The sequence below is a fragment of the Magallana gigas genome, chromosome 9 (genome assembly GCF_963853765.1).
Source record: "Magallana gigas chromosome 9, xbMagGiga1.1, whole genome shotgun sequence".
NCBI lineage: Eukaryota > Metazoa > Mollusca > Bivalvia > Ostreida > Ostreidae > Magallana > Magallana gigas.
The window spans coordinates 1,272,569-1,300,481 of NC_088861.1; the positions used below are offsets into that span (position 1 = coordinate 1,272,569).

Consider the following 27,913-nt stretch of genomic DNA (forward strand, 5'->3'; position numbering starts at 1 on the left):
ATTTCTCAGAGATGTGTCATCCGATTTTCATCAAATTTTTAGCATCGATCTATTATCATCTCTGAAGTCTTTACTTTTTCAATTTCGTCAAAATCACCTCCAGTTCGGACTTATCCGCCATTTTGTCATTTATTTCGCTATTTTTATATTGTTTTTCAAGCTAAAAATATAGTGCCAGAAACTTTGTTGAGAAAACTCTCTTTTATAATCGAATACGTATGATTTAATGACTGTTTTTATGAGTATATATCAATTTAATTATGTAAGTTTGAAAGTTTCATTTAATCTTACAATAATAAATCTATTCAGAATGCGTGATGACGTTTACTTCGCCCAAACGCTGTGATCGGCTTTGGTGTGTTATTGAAAATTCAATGTCACGGAAAAAGCAAAATAAGGGAAAATATACATTTAATGTAAATATATGAATTTGGTCAAATTTCATTATTCCATTTTTTATTTTTTAGAATGCTTTAGTATTACATTTCTAATGAATAACCAAATTTTGAGTATCGGTATAGAGTTGCAAGATACAGACCTCACAAGAATCTGTCATGTAAACAAGGCTTATGCCATCATGTTGTTATTTGCATTGGCTTATTTTATCCATAAAAATTCTTTTTTAAGCAGATTTTTTTCTATTTGCTAATTCGTTTTTAACATATTTGAACAGTTCCTAGCGTTCGTCATTTTAGGACCAAATCTGTACTTTTCTTTTCAACTCTCAAAATGTAATCAAAATCATGACCTGATTTTTGTCTTGTAGCAATGAATTGTGAGCTCTCACTTATCACTCAACAAACTACCCTAAAATTTTGGATGACTATTAGAAATGCATTACTGAAGCATATTAAAGATTTAAAACGGAAAAATAAATTTTAACGAAACTCGTGACCATGTCCCTTTAACATTTTAGTTGTTATACACAAAGTATGTTGACTGTAAGTGATTATGGTATAAATGGCCAGATAGCATTCCTTTTTATCTTGTAAGTCTAAAAAAAGAGAAATATTTCGCAATTAATATATGTTAAACGAAAACTGCTGAACAGCAGGCAGTCTTTGGCTTTTAGTGTAATAGTATTATAAATGACCCGAGTGAAATTTAATTGTTAAAATAATTGGCATTGTTGTTACAAATGGAGATTGTCGAATACCCTCCTACATCAAAATAAGTCCGTCATAAAATATCTTAATTAAGAGTTTGTTTTTTTTATATCATTTATCATTATTATTTATCATTATTATACATTTCCAATTCATACGGTTGATCTACTACTTGCTTCAAGACAGTATAAGACAGTTTCTTCATAATCATTAATATTAGCCTTAGTAGTATACATTTAAGTATAATTACTAATGTTTAATACAATTGACATTTTTAAAAGATTATTGTCCTTTATATATATATATATACTTAAATAAATAAAACAGAATGCGACAGTCCAAATTAAAAAAAATTGGACTGTCGCATTCTGTTTTATTTATTAAGTATTTTTTGCTGTACCAAGGCTTTATATATATATATATATATATATATATATATATATATATATATATATATATATATATATATATATATATATATATATATATATATACATACACTCTCCAGTGGTTCTAATATAAAATTAATGTGTAAAAGGTAAGCATGTTAATTACCAAAAAAAAACAAAACATCAATGACAAAAAATCATTCTATGATAAAAAAAAATCATTTTTATTTCTTAATAAAAATGGCAATTTAATTTACATATTCATTTTTTGTTAATATATATTTATATATATTTATAAAATAGCAATAACATCAACATGTTAGTTGCACCCCTTAATGGAAAGCGAATCAGATCACTGTGTATGATGTACTTAAAATATGAGTAAACGTTCAATGGCTACAAAAGATAAGTTACGCCAGTTTACACTCTAAAGTCTGATTATGCAATGTTTTCTGCTTAATAAAATCTTCATTGTTTGCTTTAGCTGTCATTCGTCTCATTCAAAACAGTATAGATTTTCTTCTTTTTCTGAAAATAAAACTTTACGAATTACAAGTACAAAAAATTATTTCATGTATTACAAGTACATCAATGAATTTATAGTACATACATTATATAAATACTACAGCGGAAGAAAAAAATATTAATCTATTGTATTTGTGAATGTATATGTACCTGATATCCATGGAGTAATCGCCGGATACCCTCTTCAAAACATCCACATCCTTTATAACAACATATCAGGTAAGCTATGAAGAAAAAGAAACCAGCTAACATAACGAGACTTTTCACGAACTCCAATAGTTTAGGAGGATCAATAGCAATACAAGTGTTAGTGCCATTAGGTATTGTCTGTGGTGGGCATCTTTTGTAGCAAGTTCCATTATACACATATTGCAGACCATAACTCAAGCATAAGGCTAAGCTCATGCATTCATTTTTATACTTGAAATAACCTTGTGGACACTCAGAAACGCATTCTTTTTTATCTTTTGATGTTAGAGTATATTTGAGTGGCCTAGTACCAAAACATGTATCAGTGCAATTCTTTCCTATTATAAATGTGTTTGTAGGACACTGAGGAACACACAAGTTTCCATTTCTGAAGAAACCTTTTAAACATTTCTCTTGGCATTGGTATCCATGATTGGTGTCTTGTAAAACGTTGGTTTCCAGACATTCAGACTTTTTTGTACAAACATTTCTTATTATGGCATGAGTGTTCCTTGGACAAATTTGAATGCATGTTTTGGTTCCTTTTATCAACATAGTTTCATTAGTGCAGAAGTTAGAGCTTAAGCATTTTCTACCAATATTTGTTAATATATAAATAGAGTCCGTATTAGCACAATGCGAGACACATGTTCCGTTTTCTATGTACAGTGCATGCTCGGGACATCTCTCAATGCAAGTATAATTATAACCAGTGAACCCCATAGGACATGAGGAAACACATGTTCTGTTCAACTGTAATATGAAGGGACGAGGCTTATAACATTTTGGTAAACACTTGGATATATAGTGTACTAAAGGTGTCGGGCATTGGAAAACACATTCAAATCTATGGTTTAATGTAGTATTTTCGATTAACGAATATTTTCCAAGTGGACAGTTTGAAACACATTCCTGGTAAAAGATTGATCTCCTATCTGCAGGTGTTGTGTCAATAAATGGCCGCATGCTTCCACATCTTTTTACACATTTCTTTCGTAAACCGTCAAAATAAGTACCATTTGGACAAACAGGAACACAAACATTTCTAAATGATGCACTGTCTTTTGGGCAATAAGTCGTACATGTAAACATTTTGTTAAAAGCTGATGTCTGAATTGATATCATAGGATGTGTTTTCGGGCACTTCTCTAAGCAAGTTTTATTAAAAAGGTAAGGTAAGTCATCTGGACAAGATATTCTGCAAAATCTCCCATCTATGGCGGTGTAGCTGGGACATTCAACTAAGCAGTGCTTAAGTTTTGGGGATCTGAAAACATATGGGTGAGAACTCGGACAAGTTTCAAAACAAAATTTTGTCTCAGTGTAGCACACTCCCTCACATGATGCCGTAAGATATGGTGAGTCATTTGGACAACTCATAAGACATGAACCATTGTGGCTAACCGTGTATTCCGGACATGAAGGTAAACAATTTCCATTGTAACAGTATGGGTCATCATGAAAACAAAACTCGCTGGGGCATTCCAATTCATCTATGCTTGGATTTGTACAATACTTTATAAACCCATTGTCGATCTTAGAGGTAAAATGAGGACAATCGTCAAGACATGTTTGTTGAAATATGTACTTGTTCATGGGACAGCTTGTAGTGCAATGCGTTATAATTAGATTCTTCTGTTTGATCACAATACGAAGCTCTGTAGGCAAGCATTGAGTTTTTATTTCCTGAAAATTTAAATTGTTTCATAAGCTAATACGAACGTCATAAAATTGCAATACAATATAAATTCAGTCTACCACTAACAGGTATTTGACTTATGTTCTCTGAACAAAACAAAGGTTTTAATGAACCTTACATGTCATCATAGATGCATTGTCAAATTCTTTTAAACACAAATATGACTGAAAACGATATCAACATAACAAAATAAATATCTAAGACAATTTTTGATTAAAAAAGAAAAAAAAATCTAAAACCTACCTGTACTGTTATATAAATGCAAACTATCCAAATATTTACCAAATAAATGCTAATGGGTTTCATCACTGAACCTTTTAAGGTCGAGAATTAGAAATTGCAGTAGTTAATAACACATAACGGGTAAAATGTTTATTCTTCGTTTACCTAAAGCGTATACTTAACAGTCGAAAAATTCACGAATGATAACAACTGCTGGCAAAATAGAAATACAGTCTTTGCACTGCGGTTTTTTGCAAACCGAAAACTACCAAAAAATATAGGTTCAGATTTTCACAGAAAAGAAAAAGAAAATTGACTGTGATATAGAATGCACATAATCAATAGTTTAAACTCCCACCGACAGAATATTTATAAAAGGTGATTGATTGAAAACGTCAACGATTGCGACTTCGAGACGTGAAGAAATATAAAACGTGCTGATATAATAAACAAGAAGTTCTCTTTACACAAGGTAACAAAGAGCTGACATACTTGGCATCGGGACTTTTAAACATTCTTCCATAAATTATCAAAATGGCAGAACTTAACCAGCCGTTACTGTCGACATCATATTCAGACATTATAGACGAGATTGAGCTTTCCTCGTTTTCGCCATCAGAGTCGACCCGGGACCAAAAAGAGAATCGCGTGGAACCTGCAGCAAGTGACGACAATACTCTCCCTCCAGGAAAAGATTACCACTTATTCGTGTCTTACAGCTCTGAGGACAGGACCGAAGCCAACACCATACGTCAGCACTTAGAAGAACGATTTTATCTGAAATGTTTGTATTATGAAAGGGACTTTCAGATCGGTAGAAATATTGACGAAAACATCACAGAGGGATTGCAAAAGAGTGTGAAGACCTTGGTACTTCTGAGTCCCTTCTTCATACAAAGCCATTGGTGCGTTACCGAGGCTCGAGAAGCGTGCAAGCTTTCTTTTACTGATATGGAGAACCATAATGTTATTCCTGTTCTTCTTAGACCGATAAACAAAGATTTGCCGCCGTTCCTTAGTTCTTACGTGTACATTGATGCCCAGAAAGAGATGGATGTGGCTAGAAAAATCTATGAAGCCTTTATTCACCCAGGTAACATTGTTGATGGTAAAACATTCAACGCCAATTTGTATTAAATTTGGCTATTTCATTTTTACTGGTTGTTCCTTTATTGTTATTGTTTTACAGGAATCGTGGATCCGTTACAAATGAGCAAATCTGGTAAAGTTAGACTTAGAAGATTTTAAAAGTATAATGTCATTGAGAATACATTAAAAGTATTTTATTTGATAAATTATATATCAACTTTTTATTAATTTCTACAGTCCTTTCATGCAATGGTTCACTTCTATTTAAAAAAAAAAGCTGTCAAAGCAAATTATATAATCCACGGCTTAGCGTTCAGATTTTCATCATTAGAACAACATGAAGAGGAGAAAATTAGGCAAAATGGCGTAGATCTGACCGAGGTGAAAACAAATATCTTTCTGGATTATAGCATAATTTCGATTTTTTGTGTAGTTGTTACCATTTCTTTACATTTAGCAAATTTTGTATCAATTTATTTTTTTCAGTGTGTAATGTCTAACACATTAGCTTTCATCCTATTCTTTTTTCAGTGCAAGACTCACTACAACTCGATAATTTCGGATTTAAATAAAAAATGCCTTTTCCAGAATTACCCAGTTTTCTCTTCGCTTAAATGGCGTTGCATATTATTGTGTACCGTTACCACAGCATTTAGTTTAATATGGATAGCTTCATTGTTTCTGAGTGTTAACAACAGTAGTTATCTGAGAAACAAAACGTATGCGATCCTAAACTTCTCACTTGGTCTCCCGTTTCTGATCTGTATTTGTCCATGTGGATTAATTATAATTTATGGATGCAGAAAAAAGGTACATATTCGTCTTTCTTTAATTTGTGTGAAAGGAATATTGATGTTTTGTTTCTTTTATACATCCTTTTAACATTTTAAAGGAACATTGGTAAAAGTATTTTTTATAACATTTTTCATTGTATGAAGCTTTCTGCATACATCCACAATGTGGTTCTTCAATATAACCAGAGATTTTATAGAAGCAGCAAATGTCTGGTGTATTTCGACCATTCTACTCTGACTCAACCTACAGTATCCTTTTAAAACATTCGTCAAAATAAAACCTCGTCAAAAAGCTAATTTTATTGTAAATAAAATCATTTTTGGCAACAAATTTTGTAATAATATACTTGTGTGTGTTTTATTAATATCTCTTTGTAAGTCAAGCTTGTAAAATAATGTTTGTGTTCATGTAAGGGGGATGCTCATTAACAACCATGGTCAAAATACTTGTCATGTCATGTTACAGATGGTAATTTGCATTTGTGCACCGCAGGGTCACTGGGGATAGGTGTCAAGATTGTTAAACATAATAGATCAATTAACATGTCCAGCATCCAATCATCTTTTGTAATAAATTAAAGTCTTATCAGAACCTGGCTCATGTAAATTCTCTCATTCTTATTTTCTCTGATTTTGCTGCTGGATGTAAATTTTTTCCATGAACTTTGTTTTACCCACCCACCATTTACATACGCACGCACATTATATCATAGTCAAATTTTGTTCTTACTTTCATTTGAGCATTTGAATCATTGTGAGTTGGCGGTTTTTAACCCTACCTTTGCAAGTTAATTTGTCATTTATTCAATGATTTTTTCTTGTTTAATTTATTGTGTTTAATTTAAACAATACAAATTTGGTTCATTGAATAAACGACCTTTAACGCAATCTGTCGTTCTATTTCATTGCAAATGAACTTGGACTCATTGGAAGATTTTTGATTCAGTTACTTGTATTGGGTATATTACTTGTTGCAACAAAACTCAAAGTTGGGCAAAATTAATAAAGTGTTACTCCTGGAAATGCTTATGTATTATATTTATGGAAAAATTTGGTTGACAAAAACACAATTTGGTAAAGGTATAATGGTTATTGTATAACTACTAAAACATCAAAGAGTTCCTGGCATAATGTAGAAAGCCTTCTTACTTTAGAGCAATAGCTTTTTGTCTGATTTTTTTTGCAAGTGAGTGTTATAATAATGTTTAAAGAAGAAGTCAGTGATAAATTGAATACTTCTAGTATATTTTTTCTCCAAAATTTGCTTCAATTGTTACATCGATCTGTATGTATACTCGTAAGTTACATCATTATCTGACTTATTTCGTGGCTGTGTATGTAAACGTTCTAAATTCTTCAAAAATAAGTGATTATACTAATTGCTTATTATTATCTCAATATGATATGGTACATAACAATTAATAAAACAAATGTTTGCTTTTATTACACAATGTAACTCAAATATAAAATGGAATTAAAGCTGTACATTGTAAATACCATATTTAACGCAATGCTTGCATATTTTTACACGTCATTACACTTTTTAAGATGTCAGATGGTTTAATAGGCAGACACTTGTTTATCTTGTATAATTGTATGGTCAACTCTGTCAGAAAACTAAAGTTACAAATAAATGTTAAAATTAATTGTTGAATTAAGATAACAAAACTTATTTATAGCAATTAGACATAGAGAGAAAAATGAGAAACATGGTTATTTTTCCTTAGCATAGATAAAGTGAATAAAATGCAAAATTTAGGGACAAAGTTAGTTTCTACAATATCTTGAACTTGACTACAATTTAAATTACATCCGTGTAGTAAAGTTCACATAAAATATAATATTAAACTATCTTTCAAATTTTTTAAGAATTCAAAGTTTTACAAAAAGTATATGACATCACAGAAGATTGGATCTACTTTATTGAGTACTGAGATTATTTATTGAAAGGAGAAATGAATATTTTCTGATACAGATTTAAAAACCATTCACGTTTATGGATTGGTGCATGTGCCGCAGAAAAAGTAATCGAGAAAAACAAGATGGAGAAAGAGGCATATTTGTTGTTAAAACCATTAAAAAATCTATTGTTGCCAATAAATAAGCTGAAAAGTATGTTTAAATAAATACATGTTAATACTGTGTTTGCTGATTATAGGATTGTTGATTTTGATCATTTGCTTTTCATTCCACAATATTTTGTTTTTATAACTTTTTCCTTAACAGATGTATTTAGCTTCACGTCTTTAAATACGATATCACTGATTGTGAGGTAAGGGCCATGATTAGTTAAAGAAATTCAGAAGATGATGTTAATATTTACAATTTTTATACCTTCTATAATAAAATTAGCTCGCTTTACCTCTTTTTATAGAATTATTTATTGTCTCTATTGGGCGAATTAAGGCAGGAAAAAGTACACGGGGATTCAAGAACTAACGAGGTTAGTGTTTAAGTGTGTTATAATAATGTCTGTATTTTTGTCTTAATATTCTCTCTCTCTCTCTCTCTCTCTCTCTCTCTCTCTATTATATAACTGTATAAAATATTCTAGGAAATAATGAAAGATTTGGTCAACCAGCAGTTAAAGGAACTGCAAAGTACACAAGCTTTAATCAAGTGGACACGTTTGCGAGAGAGTGCACTGAAGCGTCACCGAACCAGCAACAACAGAGCCTGTATATGCGAATTATTGGAGGACTCTATAAATAAAACGTATGGGCCTGTCGAAACCAAAGTGTAATGAGCAATAATTTGTACATAATTTTCTTTATATTTATTTACAAGAATTAGATTCGTAAATAAAGGATTTTAGATTTTAACGTATGACGTCACAGTGATTTCGTGCTATATTTCCCACGATAAATTTGGAGATGGATCTGTAATGCGTGTACTAGCAATTCAAGTATAGACTGCGATACCTGCCTTAGGTGGCACGGGACAATTTTTTAAATACAATTCATTGTAGCCAAGGGATGCATGTCTTCGGGACTCTGAAACTAGAATTTCCTCAGTTCCCATTCAGCACAAATGTCCTAAATTCCCTCTTTATAAGGTCAATCACCAATTTCTGAAGAAAATTACTAGTCACAACCTGTGAAATTTTCTACATACTGGTATTTATGAAATTTTGACCCTTTCATATTTTTTTTCATTTTTTTTTTCACCTCCCCCAGCTAATTCCCTGCAGAGGGTTGACCTTCCGTACCGCGTGCATGTTGCACTATCACATGTCAGAAACTTACCGGTGTATATTTTACAACGTCCCATCCACCGACTTTTCGTGTTATTTTACCTCCCGTCTGTAACTTGCTATTTCACTGTGTAAAGTCAACACAACAGTCATAGCCGCAGGTTTCGCATTTTACTTCTGTTTCTCATGTACCTAACATATGGGGCCTACATATTGCATATAAATTTCAACAAGAGACACCCCTCTAACTGATGACAATGATTTAAAATCGTTTCACGAATTTTACCAACACTCATAAGCCTTCAAGTACAGCAACTCTCAATTTTACAAAAATATTGATCCGAAACTGTCCCTTGTTACCTTAGATGATGTTTTTTTTTAATTTCAATTTTTTTTTTATTTTGATAGAGATTATATATTTATAATTGCAAGAACCATACCTTATTGTCATAGCGATCCATTGTACAATAAGTATAAAAAGAAGTTAATTTTGACCTAAATAAAAAGGAACAAAGTAAAAAACTTCTATACAGATATTGCATTCTGTCAAACCATTAAATTGGAAAATGGGAAATTACACATCTATAAAACAGGTACTGGGGGCACGGATACAACGTATGTAATTATAATGCAAAAATAAACAAATGAAAAAGATTATGAACCAGGAAAAAAATAAAATTCAGATAACAACAAGGTACCCAAAAATTAATGCTTTATTTATCGTTCACAATTTTGACCAAATTAAACATAGATTACGTTTTACAGTTCAGACTAATCAATTCTTTCCAACGGTAAAGAACGGTTTAAAGTTGAAGCTAGTCTATGTATTTTGTAAAAAATATTTTGTTAACTTAGAAATCTTATAATTCTCTCTCTCTCTCTCTCTCTCTCTCTCTCTCTCTCCGTTTGTTCTCTCTGTCTGTCTTTCTTTCTCTCCCTCTGTCTGTCTGTCTGCCTATCTATCGTTGGATTCGGATAAATGAAAGTACTTATCTCGTAAATATGATTAAGATAATTTTTACCTGACCCTTTTTCTATTCTAAATGCCAATATTGAGTCTCAATCCTGCATATATGTAAATCGAGGATATTTCAGAATCAAATAACCAGATTACAGGGTACGTAAGTAATGCACCTACGTAAAAGTCAATTTTTTCTCTTTTTCAGTATAACATGTTTTAAGAAATCAATCCTTGTGTACGGTAATTTGATCTAACTCTTTTATCAAGGTAATTACTAGAGGGACATATCAGCACCTGTTTTTGCATTGTACAATTTTTCTTGTGTTCTAAATACAGAAGAGTAAAGGTACAAGCCAATCAATTTGTCAATATTGATATTGTTATTTTATTATACAATTATTTATTCTCACAATCTAATGCTATATTATTAATAAGTACATTTAAAATAGTCTTTTCTTTGTTGTGTTGATTTTGGCTATTATGACGTCACAATGCCGCACGTGCCAAAATCATGTATTTTGTCATGAAAATCTATTTTAAGTATAGTAAGGTCTATAAATTTTCTATTAAAATTTCTACATTAAGGTCTATAACAGAATTTAAAGCATTACGAGCTGTATTTTTATTTAGAATTTTATTTTGCTGCAAAAACCTGCTAGTATGATAAGTTTGCATATAACTTAAACTTTTATGATAAATAAGATTTGAAAAAAAATCATTTATTTATGTCAAAGGACATATTTCTATTCTAAGAAATATATAGCAAATCAATTTTTGTACAGGACGACATCAATTCAATTTTGCTGCAAATAAGGCTTCTTAACGACCTTTTCCACAAAAATATGGCTACCATAAATTTAAAAGCCATGATATTTTTGTCATTTTAGTGAAAAGGAACATTTTAGTAAAAAAAAAAATTCAACATGAAACATGCAGCTCATATTGCTTTAAAGCACAATCATGTGACAGCAATCGACTAATCATATGCTTTGGAAAAATACGATATTATAATATTAAATTTATACATGTATATTGCAAGTTACTGGAAATTTCGATGCATTATTTTTAAAATCATTATGTTTAAAATAACAGCAAGATGGTTCCTTTTTTCTACAGAAAAAAAAATATTCAATCATAAATCAAACGTATTTTCTTTATGATAATAAAAAGGCATACATTGCTTTTTTTTTTTTTTTTTAAATGATTCGTAATGATACACATGATATAATACGCAGGGTTTAAAACTTAGAAGTGATCAAATACTTGGGAATATACTTTCTTGGTTAGACATGCTCTCAGGCACGTAGCAGGGGGCAAGAGAGTACAGCTGGCTGCCCCTTTCCCTATTCCACTCTTTCGTTTGTATTGTTAAACATGAAAAATATTTTTCATGTTAAACAACACAAACAAAAGTGTGGAAGCATTACAAATAATAAGGATAGTACACAGATCAAATTGAATGTTAAATTACAAGATAATAACCCCCTTTCCCCTCTCCCGATCGACACGCCCGTATTCACTTACATCTTTAACATACATCGAGTTCATATGAAAGGAAATATATGAAGAAATGGTTTTCCTAACGTATTTTGTACCAGTACTAATGCCAGTTCATATTTAAGCCGATTGTCGGGCAAAGAAACATTCCCCGTATCGTGGGCTGGAGAAAAATGATCGCTTGACACTGGTATCGGGCATGTGGGGCAGTCTCATTTTAATTTCTAGGAACACCGATATCTTCAACTGTTTGAAAATTTATCGGTGATAAATAGTCGGTGAATCGTTAATCATCGAAAGTTGAGCCACAGTTGGCCGATTACATAAATGATTTCGCAATTGCTGAATATTTACATGTAACCACGTGGGCATTCCTTAATTTTTTTTGACCAACAAATCTAAAGCAAAACGTCGTCCGTCTGGCCGCCGCTTATCGACGGTAGATGTTTAACGTAATCCGAATATGGTCGGTCGTCCGTCAGCCGATTTGCCAAAATCAATCGCCCGATAGACCAGTCGACCTTTGGTCGATTTTCGGTCGTCAAACAGGGTCTGCTGGCCGACATTTAAGAAGATTTCAAATGACTAAATGTCGACCGACCGATGACAGACATAACAAACTGTCCGCCGATGGTCAGACGATGATCGATGTTGGCCGACGAACTATTCAACGACTATTTCAATTTTAAAAAATCGGCCATTGATGCAGAAAAAATTAACTTGGCCAGACTCATTTTTGCCTCAAAAACAGTCGGTCGTTGATTTTTGGAAATGTGACTGAGGTTTATAGGATGACATCACATAACGGGAAGTTACGTTTACTTCAATAGACAGAATTGATGTCAGCATTCTACCTCAACACTCAAAAGTAGAGAAATGGAAAACAATAGAAACGAAAGAAAATGACGTACATACTTCGCAGTTGTATTAAACAGATTATAATTAATTCAACTTGTTATGTTCTTGAAGGAAATCATCAGTATTTATTGAATCATGACAAATACAAGTAGGTAAACAAAACATTTAAATGATGTCACAAACATTGAACCCGTACACTAAAAATCTAAATGCGTGCTCATGTTGAACGTTTATGTCCATTCTTCTTAACACAGTACGGCTTGCACTATCTTACATTGTAAGTGAGGTACTGAATTCTTTGACTTCCTTCATATAATAATTGTAATACAATTAGCCGTGGAGTCATAATTTTTTAAAGTGCTAACGCCTATAATTCAACACAAGAATCGGAACAGCTGCTCGTGTTATGATACGACGGAAGTCATCATTCCATAAAACACTAAAGAAACCGCGTCACCAATACAAAAGGTACATGTACATGATTGAAATTTCAGTAGTATTTGAGCTGCCAAAAGACAAATGTATACATTATTAGGTATTTGCTCAAGTATGATGCACTGGAGTAAATCTGTCTTTTAGAGAACAAGAAAAAAAATGTCAACTAGAAAAATAACTGGCATTTGTCCAAAGGAAATGGTCAAGCTTCTTGGTTTTCCTCCGTTTCTTCTATCAGACTAGCTGAATCTTCCTAAACGAGAAAATGAAAAAAGTCTATTTAAAGCTTATTCTTTGTCTTACTCTTCTACAGTCAAATAATTTTGCAATGTAAAACAACACTTACTTGTTCTTCTTCGGGCGATTTTCTTGAACATTTCAAAGGTCCTCTATAACGGCAGAGAACAATGATAAAGAAAACGCAAATAATTGTAAATAGAAAGAACATTGCTTGTAATCCTCTGTGAAGGTAATATGAGTTATAGAAACAAATATAATTAATGTCAAGTACATATCTGGGTGGGCAACTGTCTACACAAAGATTTTTATACACTACTTGCTGATGGTCTTGGCATTCATTGCAGGAAATACATTTATTCTGATACATACAATACCCATCTGGGCATTCAGACACACAAAGAATCGCTGGGTTATCATAATCACTGCCCCTAGGAAAACGGTATGGCTTGGTGCCTGAGCAGTTGTTGTTGCAGTGTTGGTCTTCTATTACAGTATGAGAGGGACATTTCTTTATGCACATGTTACCATTAATATAAAGCGAGTTGGAGCATTTCTCTGTACATAATGTTCCATGGGAGGACTTCTCTGTGAATGTTCCGTTTGGACATGTGCTTACATTTCTACACACATCATCAATAATAAACATATTCTTTGGACAGCTACGTACACATTGGTTCGTCCCTTCTAACAGAACAAAACTGGGGGGACAAGGTGGTTTCAAACAAAGGATACCCTGTTGTGTTTCTAGTTGAAGATTAAAGGCATCCGGACAAAATTCAAAACATGTCTTGTTTACGATGTACTTTTCCTCCTTCGGACAACTTTCGTCACATTTGTTCTCGCTATTAACTTCAGAAGCTGGGCATGACTGAACACAAGAGACATTGTCGCTTGATATAAATGGATAAGCTTTCGGACAGTTTAACGTGCAGTTTGATAAGTAATGTTTTAAGTAAGGTGGACAAATATCAAAACAGACTTCTTTGTATTGGAAAGTATTCTCTGGACATCTTTCAACACACTCATATTTTATTTTGTCATTCTTTTCTTTCGTGTAGTTCAATGGATAATCACTTGGACATTCAGTTACACAAGTATCATTAAAAAGTATAGTGGTTTCTGGACAATTGGATACGCATTCATTCCTTTCTGTCCAAAGATTTTTCTCTTTGGGACACTTTGCTAAACACTGCTGATGATATATGGTAGACTTTTTAGAAGGTGTTGTATTAACATAAGGCCGATCTTTTCCACAAAAGGGTACACATTTTCCGTGATATTCGTTTGGCGATTTACTTGGACATATTGAGACACACGCATTTTTGTAAGACCCCATACCCTCGTGACATCTATCTGTACACACAAGTATCTCGTTGAAGAGCGAGTTCCGCAACATCGCGAAGGGGTGAGTTAAGGGACACTTTGAGAGGCATCGTCCACTGTGAAGATAAGGACGAGCAAGTGGACACGATAATTCACACTTCCTGTTATTTACAGCTGTGAATGATGGGCACTTGTTCAAACAATGGTAAAGATATTTTGATTTAAATACAAATGGGTGGGATTCTGGACACTCGGAAGAACATTTTTTATTTCCGGAATAGCACACTCCATCACAGGAATAAGCTGTAACGAATTTGGCGTCAGGGGGGCAATTCAAAACGCAAGATTTCCTGTAACCAACTGTATATTCAGGACAAGTGTCAAGACAAATATCATTGAAACAATAAGGGTATTCTTTTTGGCATATAGAATCTGGGCAAGTGAAGTTTTCAAAATCACTAGCACAGTATTTGATGAAGCCGTTTTCCTTAGGAGCGGTATTTAGTGGGCATGCGTCATAACACTTCTTCCGGTATACGAATTGGGAGTAGGGGCAGATTTTTTTGCAGTAATAATGCCATTGAAAATAGTCCTTCACCTGTACAGTTACTTCAGTAGGAAGGCATTCAATATCTTGTCCCTGAAAGAAGATAAATAGGATAGTATATTCTAACTTAAATTCCGATCAGTATTTTGATGACATATAAAAAAAACCTATTAAAAAAATAAATAAATCCCATTGTATAAGACGATTTACATTGTCCAGGCAATTTCATTAATTTAACGTAAATAAGGGTTTTTTTCTATGAAAAAACGGAATTAATTTAATATGATTTACCAAAATTAAGAAAATTATTTAGGTTAAGATGAAAAATTTAAAAAAATGTTAACGAGAACAACAAACAGACCCGAAAACATATATCCCCAGAAAATCTTAATTAAGTCTGTCCAGTATAATAACAATGTCGCAAACCAGGGCCAATGTGATTGATCCCTTCCCATCTGACGGGTACATGTAGGAGACTAGGGAGAGAGCCATGCGGACTCCGGGGTTCCGGACCGAGGCTGAGCCGATGGCACTGTGATACATACACATGTTTACACTGTTTTCTGCTTGGAGTTTGCAAACTTAATGTTTTTCGCTACAAAGTTGGTTTTTATGTACATTTTATATACATTAAGAAGGAGGGATGTTCGGTCATCTTGTACTTTTGAGGACAAAAATGTAAACATTTCTTGAACTGGCGTAATATTTCTTGTAACTCCAGTATCCTGTTGAATTCCTTATCTTTCATGCTCCCAAAAAAGTGGGGATCGGGGCAACTCCATAACTGTACAATTTGTTTTATTTAAAAAGCCCGAGGCAGGACCGTGTCCCCCTGTCCCCGTCCCCCCCCCTTTCCGATTCTACGTGCGTAGCTTTGACCTAAGTAAGGTAACCTTTTCTTACGAGTCAGCCACAGGGGCATCGTATCCGCTCTACTCTATATATATATCCGCTCTACTCTATATATATATAAAGAATACATTGTGTATTCTTTATATATATATATATATATCAAATAGTGTAGAGCGGATACGATGCCCCTGTGAGTCAGCATGGCATCTAATTTTAGAACAAAAAAAACTAGTCTATACTTTGAAGTCATGTGTCTATAATATAACAAGTACACCAAAAGACTTTGGCATATGTATAATCATAATATGCGGGTGTTCATTCTTACAGTATGTAACGTATAGATCATACCTGACTGGAACAAATGAAGAGAGTCCACAAAAAGCACAGAAAGAGGAATTGCTTCATCGCGCTAAAAAAAATCGGCTACAAAACTATGGAACGGCAAAATGAAAGTAATTCTATTTTAATCCAAAGTACACCTAGAGAGCACCGTTGTTTTTGATTAGTCGATGCAATTGATAACCTTTTGAAGTGAGAATTTCACGTACATAAATAACAGTGTTCTTGTAAAATGAATTGTACTCATCTAAATTAATAAATTAGCAACAAAGAAAAAAAACTTTTTTTAGTGCTCGTATGTGGTTCCGTACTGCGTGGAAAATGTATCGAAAGAAAAAGTAAACAGCAAAGATGTCGGCCGACCGATTGCTGCGGCAATCGTCTTTGGAAAATCTAATCGAAAGTGATTCGGGTGGTGACCAAGAAATGGTTAACCCAGTAAGTGTTGAAACTAGTGGTGATGCTGAAGGTTTAAGGCATGAGATAGATGAACATGTGCAAAGGAAGAAGAGTTTATCACTGCCCCCTAGTAAGAAGTACCATTTGTTTATATCGTACAGCGCCGAAGACAGAGAAGATGCAAACAAAATTTGTGAGCACATGGAAAAGAGATTTCAAATGAAGTGTATGAATTTTGAACGCGATTTCGTTCCCGGTAAAAGCATCGACGAAAATATTTCATATGAAATGCAGAGAAGTGTGAAAGTGTTATTAATTCTGAGTCCAAATTATACGCAAAGTCATTGGTGCGTGACGGAAGCACGTGAAGCATGCCAGTTGTCTTTCAAAGATTTGTGTGACGTAAGCGTTATTCCATTACTTCTTCGGCCTTTGGAAAAACAACTACCTCCTTTTTTGAAGTCATTCGTTTATATTGATGCTCAGAAAGAACTTGATGTCCCGGCAAAAATTTATGATGCTTATTTGAATCCAGGTAATTGTCTTATAAAAGTCATGCTCGGATCCAGACTATTTTTCTAAAGGGGGGGGGGGGGGGGGGTGGGGGGGGGGTCGAGGCATATTTTTGGTAATTTGAAATTTGAATTTTTTCAGGGGGGAGGATCCGGATTCCCCCCCCCCCCCAAGATCCGTGCATGGAAGTGTGTCTTATGTAACAGGGATATAGTTTAGAAAATTTCACTGATTTGGGGGGTGGGGGTGTTGTCATACAATGTATATTTTAAACTTGTGATGCCATTATAATGGGATTTAGCCATACATGTGTTTGCTTCCTGCAATAAAGGGGCATTGTCACGATTTTGGTCAAATTCAATTTTTACAATGCTTAAGGAATGCTTTTCTAATGATCGTGTGAAATTTGAGAGTTCATTGTAGAGTTATAAGCAAGATACAGAGCTAACAATTCTTTATCAAGTAAACAAGGCTCGTGCCCTGTTTCACTATGCCAGTAAAAAATATTTTTCAAGCTGATTTGTCTATCTTCTTATTCATTTTAAGCATAAATAAACAGTTCTTAACGTTTGAAACATTCATTAAGGTCTAAAACTGAAATTTTCACTTCAACATTCAAAATGTAAACAAAAGCTTTGTTTACATAACATATAATTTTAAGCTCTGTAACTCACTTATAACTCAACGAAAGACCCTCAAATTACTGTTTCCTATTTAAAATATCTCGCTTAAGCATTGTAAACATTTAATTCGATAAAATAATTTTTTGTGAAAATCGTGATCATGTCCGTTAAATGCAAGACTGCAGTTTTTCCAGTTTCCCATAGTGTGGACATCGTTAGTGGGGGAAATATTCTATTTGACCAGTACCCCTTTCACTGGAAAAAAAAGGTTGAAAGCTTGTATATTGGTCTCTGTTTTGTAAAATCATTTTTTAGTTTTTTTTTATCGACACATGAAATAAAATACTGGTGTGTCGAGGAACGTATATTAAGGAGGGTGGGTTGCAACAAATCAAAGCCCTGAATTTTATCAAAATATTGAAATTTAAAATTTGATATTTAATTGGTGATTAAAATATGATGAAATAATTAATAAACATGGTCTAAAAACTAAAATCACCAGGTTCTTAATATAACGTAGGAAAAAAAGGTGCGGTACCTCTCGTTTAGATTTATCGAATCTCTTTCCAAGCTACTTAATTTCAGTTTCACAAAGGTACCAATTTGCAAAAGCATTTTGCCTAACAGTTTATAACTTTATCAACATATTTTAATTTATATAACTTTTTTTTCAAGGTTCTATCGATCCCCTTCACAAAGATCGCATTGGTAAGTTTTTATTTCCTTTCTAGGACAGTATTAAAGTCTTGCACTTGTAAAATATTTTCAGTGCTAGTGACAGAATTTTATATTACTTTTGGGGACGGACATTTGCGCACCATTATGTGAGAAATGAATTTTTGGGAGTTGATTTTAATCAACTCTCCTATGCAGTTACTCGGACAAACCAAAAGTGAAACAGTGTTTGGACCTCAGCACAAATCATCGCTGCTGACATGACTTAGTTCTTGAAAATAATTGATAAATTCGATGTAATGTATGCTAAAGCATTGTTTTTCAAGGAAAGTTATTTATAAATACCTTGAAAATAGTCAGATTTTAAATGGTACGAACAATTTAGATATTTTTTGTAGTCGTATGTATTCCTACGCCAGAGTTCAATATAGTCTCGTTCAACTCGACGCTCGGCTGTCTCCGTAAATCTCCGACAAGCAGAGAGTTTCTCTTGCTTGTCGGAGATTTACGGTGTCAGCCGAGCGTTTGGTTGAACGAGACTAAAGTTCAAGATTGTTTGGATCCATACAATTTTCGAGAAATATTTCTATTGCTGATACATAGTTTGATTGAATTAATTTTATCTTTAAATATTATTTAACATGATTCATATGGGGGTTTCTCGACATTCTTGTCGAAGAAGTCAAAAAATTCATATTATAAAAATGTGCGTAATTCAAATACAAAATAGAAACTACATGTACTTGTCATGCAAAATAACATATCATTGATTTTAAAATAAATAAACATCGACAAAATCAACTCCCGTCAGTTCCTCAGTACTTTGATTAATTGTCTGAGTGTCTCTTCCATTCTGTTCTTACTATATATTGCAGGATCTTCTCAGCATAAATCCAGTGGGGCTTTCCTTTGTCAGAAATTTGCGTCACAAACGAAGATTTTAAAGCACGGGTTCGCTTACAGGTTTCCCCAGCTGGACAATCATGAAATGGAAAAATTCGCCACATTTGATCTGGAACCTTTGGAGGTTTTTCTATCCTATTTTAAAAATTTCAAATGAACTGAAAGGCGTTTGTAAACACATATGTAATATTCTGAACATTTTGTTGGTTACTACATGCTATGTCGGAAAAGTACAAATTACACTTTATCTTTCGATGAATAAAAATTATGCGCATGAAATTTTAGGGGATTAATTATACATGTACATGTTCAGCAAACATATTTTTAGTGGCTAGAATTTCAATTTTTCAGTGCGCCACACATTACTTCGATCTTATTAAAGATCTGAACTCCCGGAGGCTTCTCCGAAACTATCCATTGCTGGTTACAAAGTGGCGCTTCCTGTTGCTGTTATTATTGACTTTAACCATTTGCTGTTTCTTTGGTGGAATGAATTTTGTTGCATTACAAATGGAATATCCCGCAGTCTCTTATGAAAATCCCCTCACCACCGAGGACTTATTTCCCCTTGCCATAGTGAACATTGTTGGTATCACTTTATTGCTTCTATTGATCCTTTGTTTCTTCTGCTGTGTGCCATTTTGTAGGAAGAAGGTTGGTAATTGCAAGAATTAACATAATATTACAAAAACAGCAAAATGAGAAAGGATATATTACATCTAGAAAAGAAAAAATAAGTTTAAAAAAATGACTACGGCAGAAAAAAATTATTTTTAATTAAAAAAAGAAAAGAAGTTTTTAAAAATATTTGCGCCTGAAAAAAGCTCTTTTGTAACCGAGAAGAAATAAAACGTGATGTGAATACTAGTCTAAAATAACAACAGAACAACTGGAAAGCTTTGTAGATATACTGTTAGATTCAAAACTTACATAGAGGTAGTATCGAGTTTTAATTCATACTGTAGTTGCATCCTACAATATGTATTCATTGACTTTCTCTTAATTTAAATGTTTTTGTAAAAAAAATATTCAAGCCATCTATTTGACAATTCGTTGATTGTCTTTACCAGTAATGACAAACTATACGATTTTTAGGGTTCAATTTTTATTATTAAAATTTAGGGCAACTTTTGTAATATTTTGCAGATGTCCGCATCGATCCATTCAGTGCTTCTTAAGCACAACAGAAAGTTCTACAAGAAAAGTAAATGCTTGGTTTTCTTCGACGACACATATGTTTTAAAACCATCAGTATCCTTTTTATGCACAATTTCCATAGCACTTACTGTTTGAATGGTCCTAAAGCAGAGAAAATAAGTGAAGTCATCAGTTTAAAAAATTACCCATAGAGTGAGCCCTGTGCATCTCTAGCTGTGGAAAGGATACAACATCCTCAAATTTAAAGCTGTAAAACTGTTGTCGTTTGTCGCCAAATTTATTTAATATTTTACATATTCTTGGGGTTCAATGCTTTTTTTAGGGGAGGGGGTTGTCGCGGCGGATAGATCTGATTTAAACTCATTTTAAAATTGTACACATGCGATGTTGAAACGAACTTTATCGCTGAGATTATTTCACGACTTAGTTTTGGTCAGTGGTTTTAATCAAAGATAAAGATTATATACAAAAAACCCAAAAAAACTAACCTTATCCATCTACATTATCAAAGATATCACTTGTAGCTACATGCACATTTGCATGCACCAATTTAATACAAAAATGAATGTTTCATTTTTAAAGAATAATAGGAAATGAAAACAAGAAATGTTTTGTTGATGTTCTCGTAAGCAAACATATTTAGGATTTTCCTTGTCATAATCATAAGCTAAATATATTTAAGTATGACGTCACTGAATGTCAGGTGAGTTTAAAATTATGAAATTCGTACTATTGCTATCGAGTATTCTGACAAAATCTAATTATGCGCTTGAATTATACTTTGGAACCTTTATTGCATGAACAATATCTGTAATCATATACATAAGATTTTTTTGTAGAAATATATTTGTCTCCTGCTGGCCAAAAAGAGGCCAACAATGACGGAAGATGAAATACAGGTAGATGTACTTACTTCTGATTACATAATTTTAACACAGAAATCAGAGCATTGCAGGTTTAAAAGTACATCATTAAATTTTATGAAACAAAGCCCAAAGCCGAACAGATGATATAATGCCTTATGTTTATATCAAGATTTATTTTTGTAAAAGGTTGTTTTTCAGTTTGTTAGTCCACCCAGCTAAAATTGGGTACCAGTTTACGCTGGGGGGGGGGGGGGGGGGGGGGTCGTTATCCAGGGGAAGTGAAGTCAATGACTACTTAACACCACGAAAAATAAGATAAGCACCGGCCCAATGCATCTTTATGGCGCGAAGAAGGATATAAATTTTACTATTTTTAACTGTTATCATTAGACAACAGCAGACGACATGATGTATCAGAAGCTGAGAGACCTACAGATGACCAACGCTTTGATCCATTGGACGACAATTCCAGAGAGCACGAGCAGACGACACGTCACGAGGAACAACAGGGCCTGTCTGTGTGAACTAGTGGAAGAAAGTATCAACATAAGCGGCCCAGGACCGGCATCCACCCGCCAAATCATAGAAGTATGAAGCATGGATATAGAGAACTTGCTGATGGAAACACGATTGAAGTATGAGACATGAGTATAGAGAAGGTGCTTGGAGAAAATTTTTGAGTTGTTAAGCATGAGTATACAGTAGAGATCATGGTAATACAGAAAGGAATAAAATTATGAAGTTCGTAATGATGGAGAATAAAGAAAAAGAATTGAATTTTGAAGTATGTACATAAAAACAATATGCTGTTGGAAAAAGAATTGAATTATGAAGTGTTGATATAGGAAATATACTGAAAGAAAAACAAATGAAATACATTGTATGGATCACAGTTTGGACATATATGATTTTGTATCACAAAATCATATACAAGTACATGTATATATACGAGTATTGTTATTCAAGGTTTTATAAATGTCACCACTGATGATATGCTGATTGTCAAATGATATTATACATGTTAATGGTTGTACATGTACTTACAATCTATATATGCTTCACAATTTTACCACTTTCATTGATTCATGATATTAGATCTAACGTAAATTGGAAGTATTCTACCTCTCAAAACTACTGCGGCATTTATTGGGAAGTACTCTAGTCATTTGTGAGAAATGCATTTTTTTTAAGTTAATGGTTGTACATGTACTTACAATCTATATATGCTTCACAATTTTACCACTTTCATTGATTCATGATATTATTTCTAACGTAAATTGGAAGTATTTTACCTCTCAAAACTACTGCGGCATTTATTGGGAAGTACGTTAGTCATTTGTGAGAAATGCATTTTTTTAAGTTTAAAGTAAATACATTTACATTATGTTTTTTTATTACCTAATCTATATTTGTTGTTCATTTTATTCTTCGAGTACGTTTTTGTATTTTTTCAACATGCTTGTAATTATTATTGCCAAAACGAATAATCTGATTTGCATATTACCTCAGTTTTCATACATATATATTCTAATAAAAATAATCATAATCTAGACTACTGTTGATAATATGAATTGATTGGTAGATCTTTGCTGTCAATCATTCATGTTGCGTGAGCAACATGCTTTTCTCTATCCTATTATAAATTTGAACAAATTTTAAATGGCAATGTTCAGGAGTTGTCTCTCTTTGATTTATATTCCGCAAAACTTGTGATGAATGAACATAAAAATCATGGACGTATGTACAAACAAGTTTTAGTATCGTGTTTGGAGCCTTACGTACTTATACATGTATTCATTAAAAACGATTTCTATCTCTGGCCCATTAAACAGCATTGAATTCCTTTGCTCAATCTCTCCTTGCAGTTTCCGCTCCTGTTGTAAAAAAAAATTTAAAGGTACATAAACCCTACTCCGAATTGAGCAAAGATACTTTGTTTTGAGTAGACATTTTATAAATGAATATTGAAATCGTAGAGGAGAGCAAAAAGAGTATTTTTGTAAGGATTAATCAATGATTGAACTCTAGCATAAAAAAAATAAAATAAAAAACCTATAACATTTTACGAATTTTCCACATGTTCATTTAGGTCCAATTCATAGAGAACAACATTTATTACTCTTGCTTAAAGTCCAGATCTAATTACTCATTAATAACCACTTCCATCTAATAACGCAAACATACGCATTTATGTAGTATTTTTTACTCAACTGGAACTATTCCATGGCTGAGATAACGCGTCTTCTTACGCATGCGTACTTGAGGTTGTCATATAGGATATAACAAAACATTGCGATAATGCGAAAGGTACTGTCCTTTACAAAAATTTAGATTACCGGGAATAACAGTTTGTATATGGATCAATTGAAATGCAAGTTTGAAATTTAGATTTACATCCCTTAATTTGTTTGGAAGCGTTCTACAATAACAGAAAAAAAATTAAAAAGTGAAAAAATTGAAATAAATTGAGGTTAAAGGTTATAACACACAATACAAAAACAGATCATACCAGGGTTTGAGGAAACTTTAGACAAGTCAAAGAGAAAAGGACTTGAGATCAGGATACGATTAAGAGTAATTTAAACAAGAACTAATTAATAAAATCAACAACACTAAGCATAGATACTTAAAGATACTAAGAGTCTGTGCATCCGTACTTGTCTTGCCTTTCCTCTTTCTGTTGTTTAAAAATTGAAATAAATTGAGGTTAAAGGTTATAACACACAATACAAAAACAGATCATACCAGGGTTTGAGGAAACTTTAGACAAGTCAAAGAGAAAAGGACTTGAGATCAGGATACGATTAAGAGTAATATAAACAAGTACTAATTAATAAAATCAACAACACTAAGCATAGATACTTAAAGATACTAAGAGTCTGTGCATCCGTACTTGTCTTGCCTTTCCTCTTTCTGTTGTTTAAAAAGTAAGGCACTTACTTGTACCTCATTTCCGTTCATTGTGCTACGACCTTAAATTTCTGTGACAGAACTAGATTTATGGAAGCAGGGTCAGGGAAGAGGGTGGTTAACAAATTACACATCAAATCTGGCTCAAAGTTTGATCGATGTAATGATATTTTTGACCGTAAACTATTATTTAGTAAAGAAAAAAAAACTATTATTATTCAGTAAAGAAAAAATATGGAATATTTTAGATTTTAAACTTTACCATTTTCCTTTATCTTTACACATGCAGAGCTCTCTGTCTTAAGGGGATTAATATGGCCTCCAAATGGCCACGGCCATCCAACCCTCTTTAAAAAAAAACGAGATGAGTTTGTGTAATATGGGATCTACAACACTGTTGAACAAGGTGAGGGCAAAGTGCGAATCGGGGAGGGGGGAATCTTGTGATACGGGGGACAAATGTCATTCAATGAAGCTGTTTTAAAATACTGCAGTGGATTAACTCGAGATCAAACTTTTCAAAATCTATTAATCAGTCCCGACCACTTCTTATCACGGGCACCTGCTCTCACCTGAGCTCCGTAAGTATGCCGAGTCTATTTTACCTGTTCAAGGTATTACAGGTATTGATCAGTGGGTTTCCACGTCGAGCCATATTGAGCTAAACGTTTAATATCCGTATTTGTGGGTCCGTGAAATGAATAGCATTCAACCCGGATATAAAACAATTTGAGCAATATCTCGGGAACTAATGAATCAATTCGTTGAAAAACTTATTGGTAGGACATTGTGTTCTTGGAGAGAAACGTTGCTTTATTTCAGAGACTCCAATTGTTGAAAATTAAATAACCGAATTATTTCGTTCGAGATTACTTTATTTATCAAATCCTTACAATACAATAGTCTACCCTGTCAAATCAGCAAATATGACACGCGCGAGAGGCAAGGGCTTAATTTACAAGGAGAGGTACGTTCTTTTCCAACTAAGTGCAACCTATTTTACATGTACGGAGACAAATATGTATTGTGCGAATATATGGTGGAGAAAGATGTCCAGTGCCCATTTTCTCTGACAGTGGCTTTTATATATTTATACATTTATTTATGTATTTAGATGGTAAGAATATATTTCCGATGAAGTGACCCCTAACCCCATGTTTAATTGCATTGAATGATAATTATTTTTTTTATATAAACAAATACGTGTCTGCCCAATCTAATTAAAATTAGACTTGTGAAACAGTTGTCAGTCCCGTTCCTTCCCCATTTGAAAAACGATACAACATGCCACATAAGGTTTTTATATAATGTATAATATGGGCAGTGTGTTACATAATTATATAACATTGTTCACTTTATACATATTTTGATATACATGATGTAAAGTTTGATAAAGCAACATTTAGAAGTAAACATCTTTATCAAAATACTGCCGTTTAGTTATTTTTTTAAATTTAATTTACAGTTGAATTGATTCAAACAGAACTATTAAAAACTACATAGGAATTGGCCATACATATATGACCTTGAATAAATAATAATAGTAATATTTGAATTTCAAGTTTACTAACTTCATCGGAAATCATGTGCTCATATGATTAAAAAAGGCCACCCATCCAGATATGAGGAAAAAAGAAATTATAAAACAAAATCAGTATTTTGCCTTGAGAAACAATGTTCGTGACTCATCCAGTAATTAAATGATACATTATTATGATGCAACGGATAAATTCATTTTTCATATTCAGATAAATGAATACTCTGTCACCAGAGTAATGGGCCCTGCCCGGGCCGCTTATGTCCTCCGCGTAATGTCATTTATCTATCCTCTTTCAAGTGACTCAGGTGATAAATTTGACATTATTTTCATACTTATCTTTTTTTCCAAGAGAAAGACATCAGCCGTCAGATAAGGTTAAGAGGGGAATACATCATAGAAATGTTTTCTGTCGAAGCATGGCTGTCGTTTGCTTGTATTGTGTTGAAGGGAACAGGACACAAGTAACTGTATGGCGTCATATAACAATGGAAAATGCAAAATGTCCGTCCTATTCTATGAAACATGAATTGTATGCGTTTATTAAACCACATGTCGGAAAGATTGATATGAAATCTTTAGGGAGTTGCTCCTTTTTGCAACAGGAACAGGTTATTGATTTGTTAACTGTCATCCTTAGATCTTGAAAAGTGGTCATTTTCTCTTGATTCAAAATCCGTTGTCACTTGCAATTTATCATCATTGTTGTGTCCCAGTGTTATTTTACAGTGATGCCCCCCCCCCCCATCGTTTATGAAATAACACAATTAGCACCTTCGCTAGCCAAGAGTGTCCGATACACTACGCCTCTAGTGTTTCGGAAACCCTTGTCTAGCGAAGATGCACATTTCGTCGCATATATACTGTGTATTATTAACGCTTAACTGTAAAAGGGATTTCTAATGTCATATATACATTGTATGCATTTACAGAAAAGTACAAAATTTCATTCACCACTGCCAATAAACCAAAATTTTGTGTACATTTATTAGAACATGCTTTAGCGATGTTTAATGTAGTTGTGCACGATAAACACGATAGACACGTACATTTCATAATCCTCAGAAATATTGAGAAAAAAGTAATTCCAAAAATCATGGAAATCCTAATCCGTGGGGGGGGGGGGGGGGGGGGGGGGGGGGAGTATACCTATACTTCCAAAAAAAAAATTACTTACCCAATTTTTTTTCTCCAAAATCATGAAATTCCTAATCCGTGGGGGGGGGGGGGGGGGGGGGGGGGGGGAGGGGGGGGGGGACTAGTATGCTTCTGAATCTAACTTCTCAATCTTTCAAGGTAAATTTAGGAACAATAATCTTTCCTAAGACAAAAAGTGGGGGGGCTGAACCCTCTATCATGCTATGTTTGTAATGGTTAGATATAACTTTGAAAAAAAAGTGGGGGGGCTAAGCCCCCCCTAGCCCCCCCCCCCCGGTTCCGACGCCTATGCATTTATTGATTGTGAAAGTGCAATCAGGTAGAGGCGCAATGCTTTGATGTACAACATACACTACTGGTCGTGTTTTTCAGGGCTCTGTGGTCATGGCCATTTTTTAAATTATAATATTGACATTTATCTCTCTAAAGAGACAAAGTGCTCTGTATAAAGATTTAGGAAAATATTCAAGTTTTGAATCTAAGATATTTGGATTTTTACTCCGCAAATAAATAGTTTATGACCAAAATTATCATTCTCAAACTTTTAAGGCAGATCTAATTGGTAATTTGTTGATCATCCAGCCTCCTTAAGTCATAGCACACTGCTTGGTTCCTTTGAAAATCGCGATGTATCTTAGAGATTCTTGCACATCTAAAAACTAGACTAAGCATGGTTCAGAATTCGAAGCACATGATTTTTTAAGCATTCGTGCTTAAAATTAAAGCAATAGTTCATGGACAAGAAGGCTAGTTTGAAAGAACTACCAATATCAGAGTCAAGAATAAAAACAGTTCTTCCATGAAAATGCTACTCCGATTAATTGCACAAAGATGAACAAAAAGATAAGACAAATTTTAAAACTAGAAACGATCTGACAAAACAGTAATTAAGGTTGTAAGAAATAATAGATAT

General features: G+C 33.4%; 2 protein-coding genes, 1 long non-coding RNA gene and 1 other non-coding gene across 7 annotated transcripts; 2 read left to right on the top strand and 2 right to left on the bottom strand.

Annotated features, from left to right (window-relative positions):
* Positions 1-1,743: 1,743 nt before the first annotated feature.
* On the bottom strand, positions 1,744-4,393 carry LOC136271192 (uncharacterized). 2 transcript variants are annotated; one of them, XR_010709059.1, is made up of 3 exons: positions 4,152-4,393; positions 2,171-3,895; positions 1,744-2,023 (listed from the first exon to the last, which is right to left on the bottom strand). It is a non-coding gene; the product is annotated as an uncharacterized lncRNA (long non-coding RNA). The 2 variants fall into 2 exon arrangements; XR_010709060.1 differs by having other exon boundaries at positions 2,171-2,244; positions 4,152-4,370.
* A 148-nt stretch (positions 4,394-4,541) lies between these two features.
* Positions 4,542-8,835, top strand: LOC136271191 (toll-like receptor 6). 2 transcript variants are annotated; one of them, XM_066070632.1, is made up of 8 exons: positions 4,542-5,223; positions 5,320-5,352; positions 5,457-5,600; positions 5,751-6,029; positions 6,158-6,262; positions 8,250-8,285; positions 8,388-8,456; positions 8,568-8,835. In XM_066070632.1, the coding sequence occupies exons 1-3, from the start codon at positions 4,665-4,667 to the stop codon at positions 5,558-5,560; spliced, it is 696 nt and encodes a 231-aa protein (XP_065926704.1). In that variant the 5' UTR covers positions 4,542-4,664; the 3' UTR covers positions 5,561-5,600; positions 5,751-6,029; positions 6,158-6,262; positions 8,250-8,285; positions 8,388-8,456; positions 8,568-8,835. The 2 variants fall into 2 exon arrangements, with proteins under 2 accessions (XP_065926704.1, XP_065926705.1); XM_066070633.1 differs by having other exon boundaries at positions 5,320-5,600.
* Positions 8,836-12,636: 3,801 nt separating this feature from the next.
* Positions 12,637-16,407, bottom strand: LOC109617132 (uncharacterized). The gene is made up of 3 exons (XR_010709058.1): positions 16,268-16,407; positions 13,304-15,160; positions 12,637-13,210 (listed from the first exon to the last, which is right to left on the bottom strand). It is a non-coding gene; the product is annotated as an uncharacterized protein (transcript).
* On the top strand, positions 16,356-22,947 carry LOC105348545 (uncharacterized). Of its 2 annotated transcripts, none has more exons than XM_066070631.1 (8): positions 16,356-17,192; positions 18,469-18,501; positions 19,344-19,495; positions 19,723-19,956; positions 20,518-20,622; positions 21,197-21,232; positions 21,369-21,428; positions 21,786-22,947. In XM_066070631.1, exons 1-8 carry the CDS (start codon positions 16,610-16,612, stop codon positions 21,987-21,989), a joined length of 1,407 nt encoding a protein of 468 aa, XP_065926703.1. In that variant the 5' UTR covers positions 16,356-16,609; the 3' UTR covers positions 21,990-22,947. The 2 variants fall into 2 exon arrangements, with proteins under 2 accessions (XP_065926703.1, XP_034331743.2); XM_034475852.2 differs by having other exon boundaries at positions 16,369-17,192; positions 19,723-20,025.
* The last annotated feature ends 4,966 nt before the right edge of the window (positions 22,948-27,913 follow it).

Coding starts and splice junctions, on each gene's coding strand:
- LOC105348545 (XM_034475852.2), top strand. CDS start 16,610: ATGTCGGCCGACCGATTGCTGCGGCAATCGTCTTTGGAAAATCTAATC. Junction 19,496..19,722: donor TTGATCTGGAACCTTTGGAG/GTTTTTCTATCC, acceptor TCAATTTTTCAG/TGCGCCACACATTACTTCGA. Junction 20,623..21,196: donor CATATGTTTTAAAACCATCA/GTATCCTTTTTA, acceptor CATAATCATAAG/CTAAATATATTTAAGTATGA.
- LOC136271191 (XM_066070632.1), top strand. CDS start 4,665: ATGGCAGAACTTAACCAGCCGTTACTGTCGACATCATATTCAGACATT. Junction 5,224..5,319: donor TGAAGCCTTTATTCACCCAG/GTAACATTGTTG, acceptor ATTGTTTTACAG/GAATCGTGGATCCGTTACAA. Junction 5,353..5,456: donor GTTACAAATGAGCAAATCTG/GTAAAGTTAGAC, acceptor TAATTTCTACAG/TCCTTTCATGCAATGGTTCA.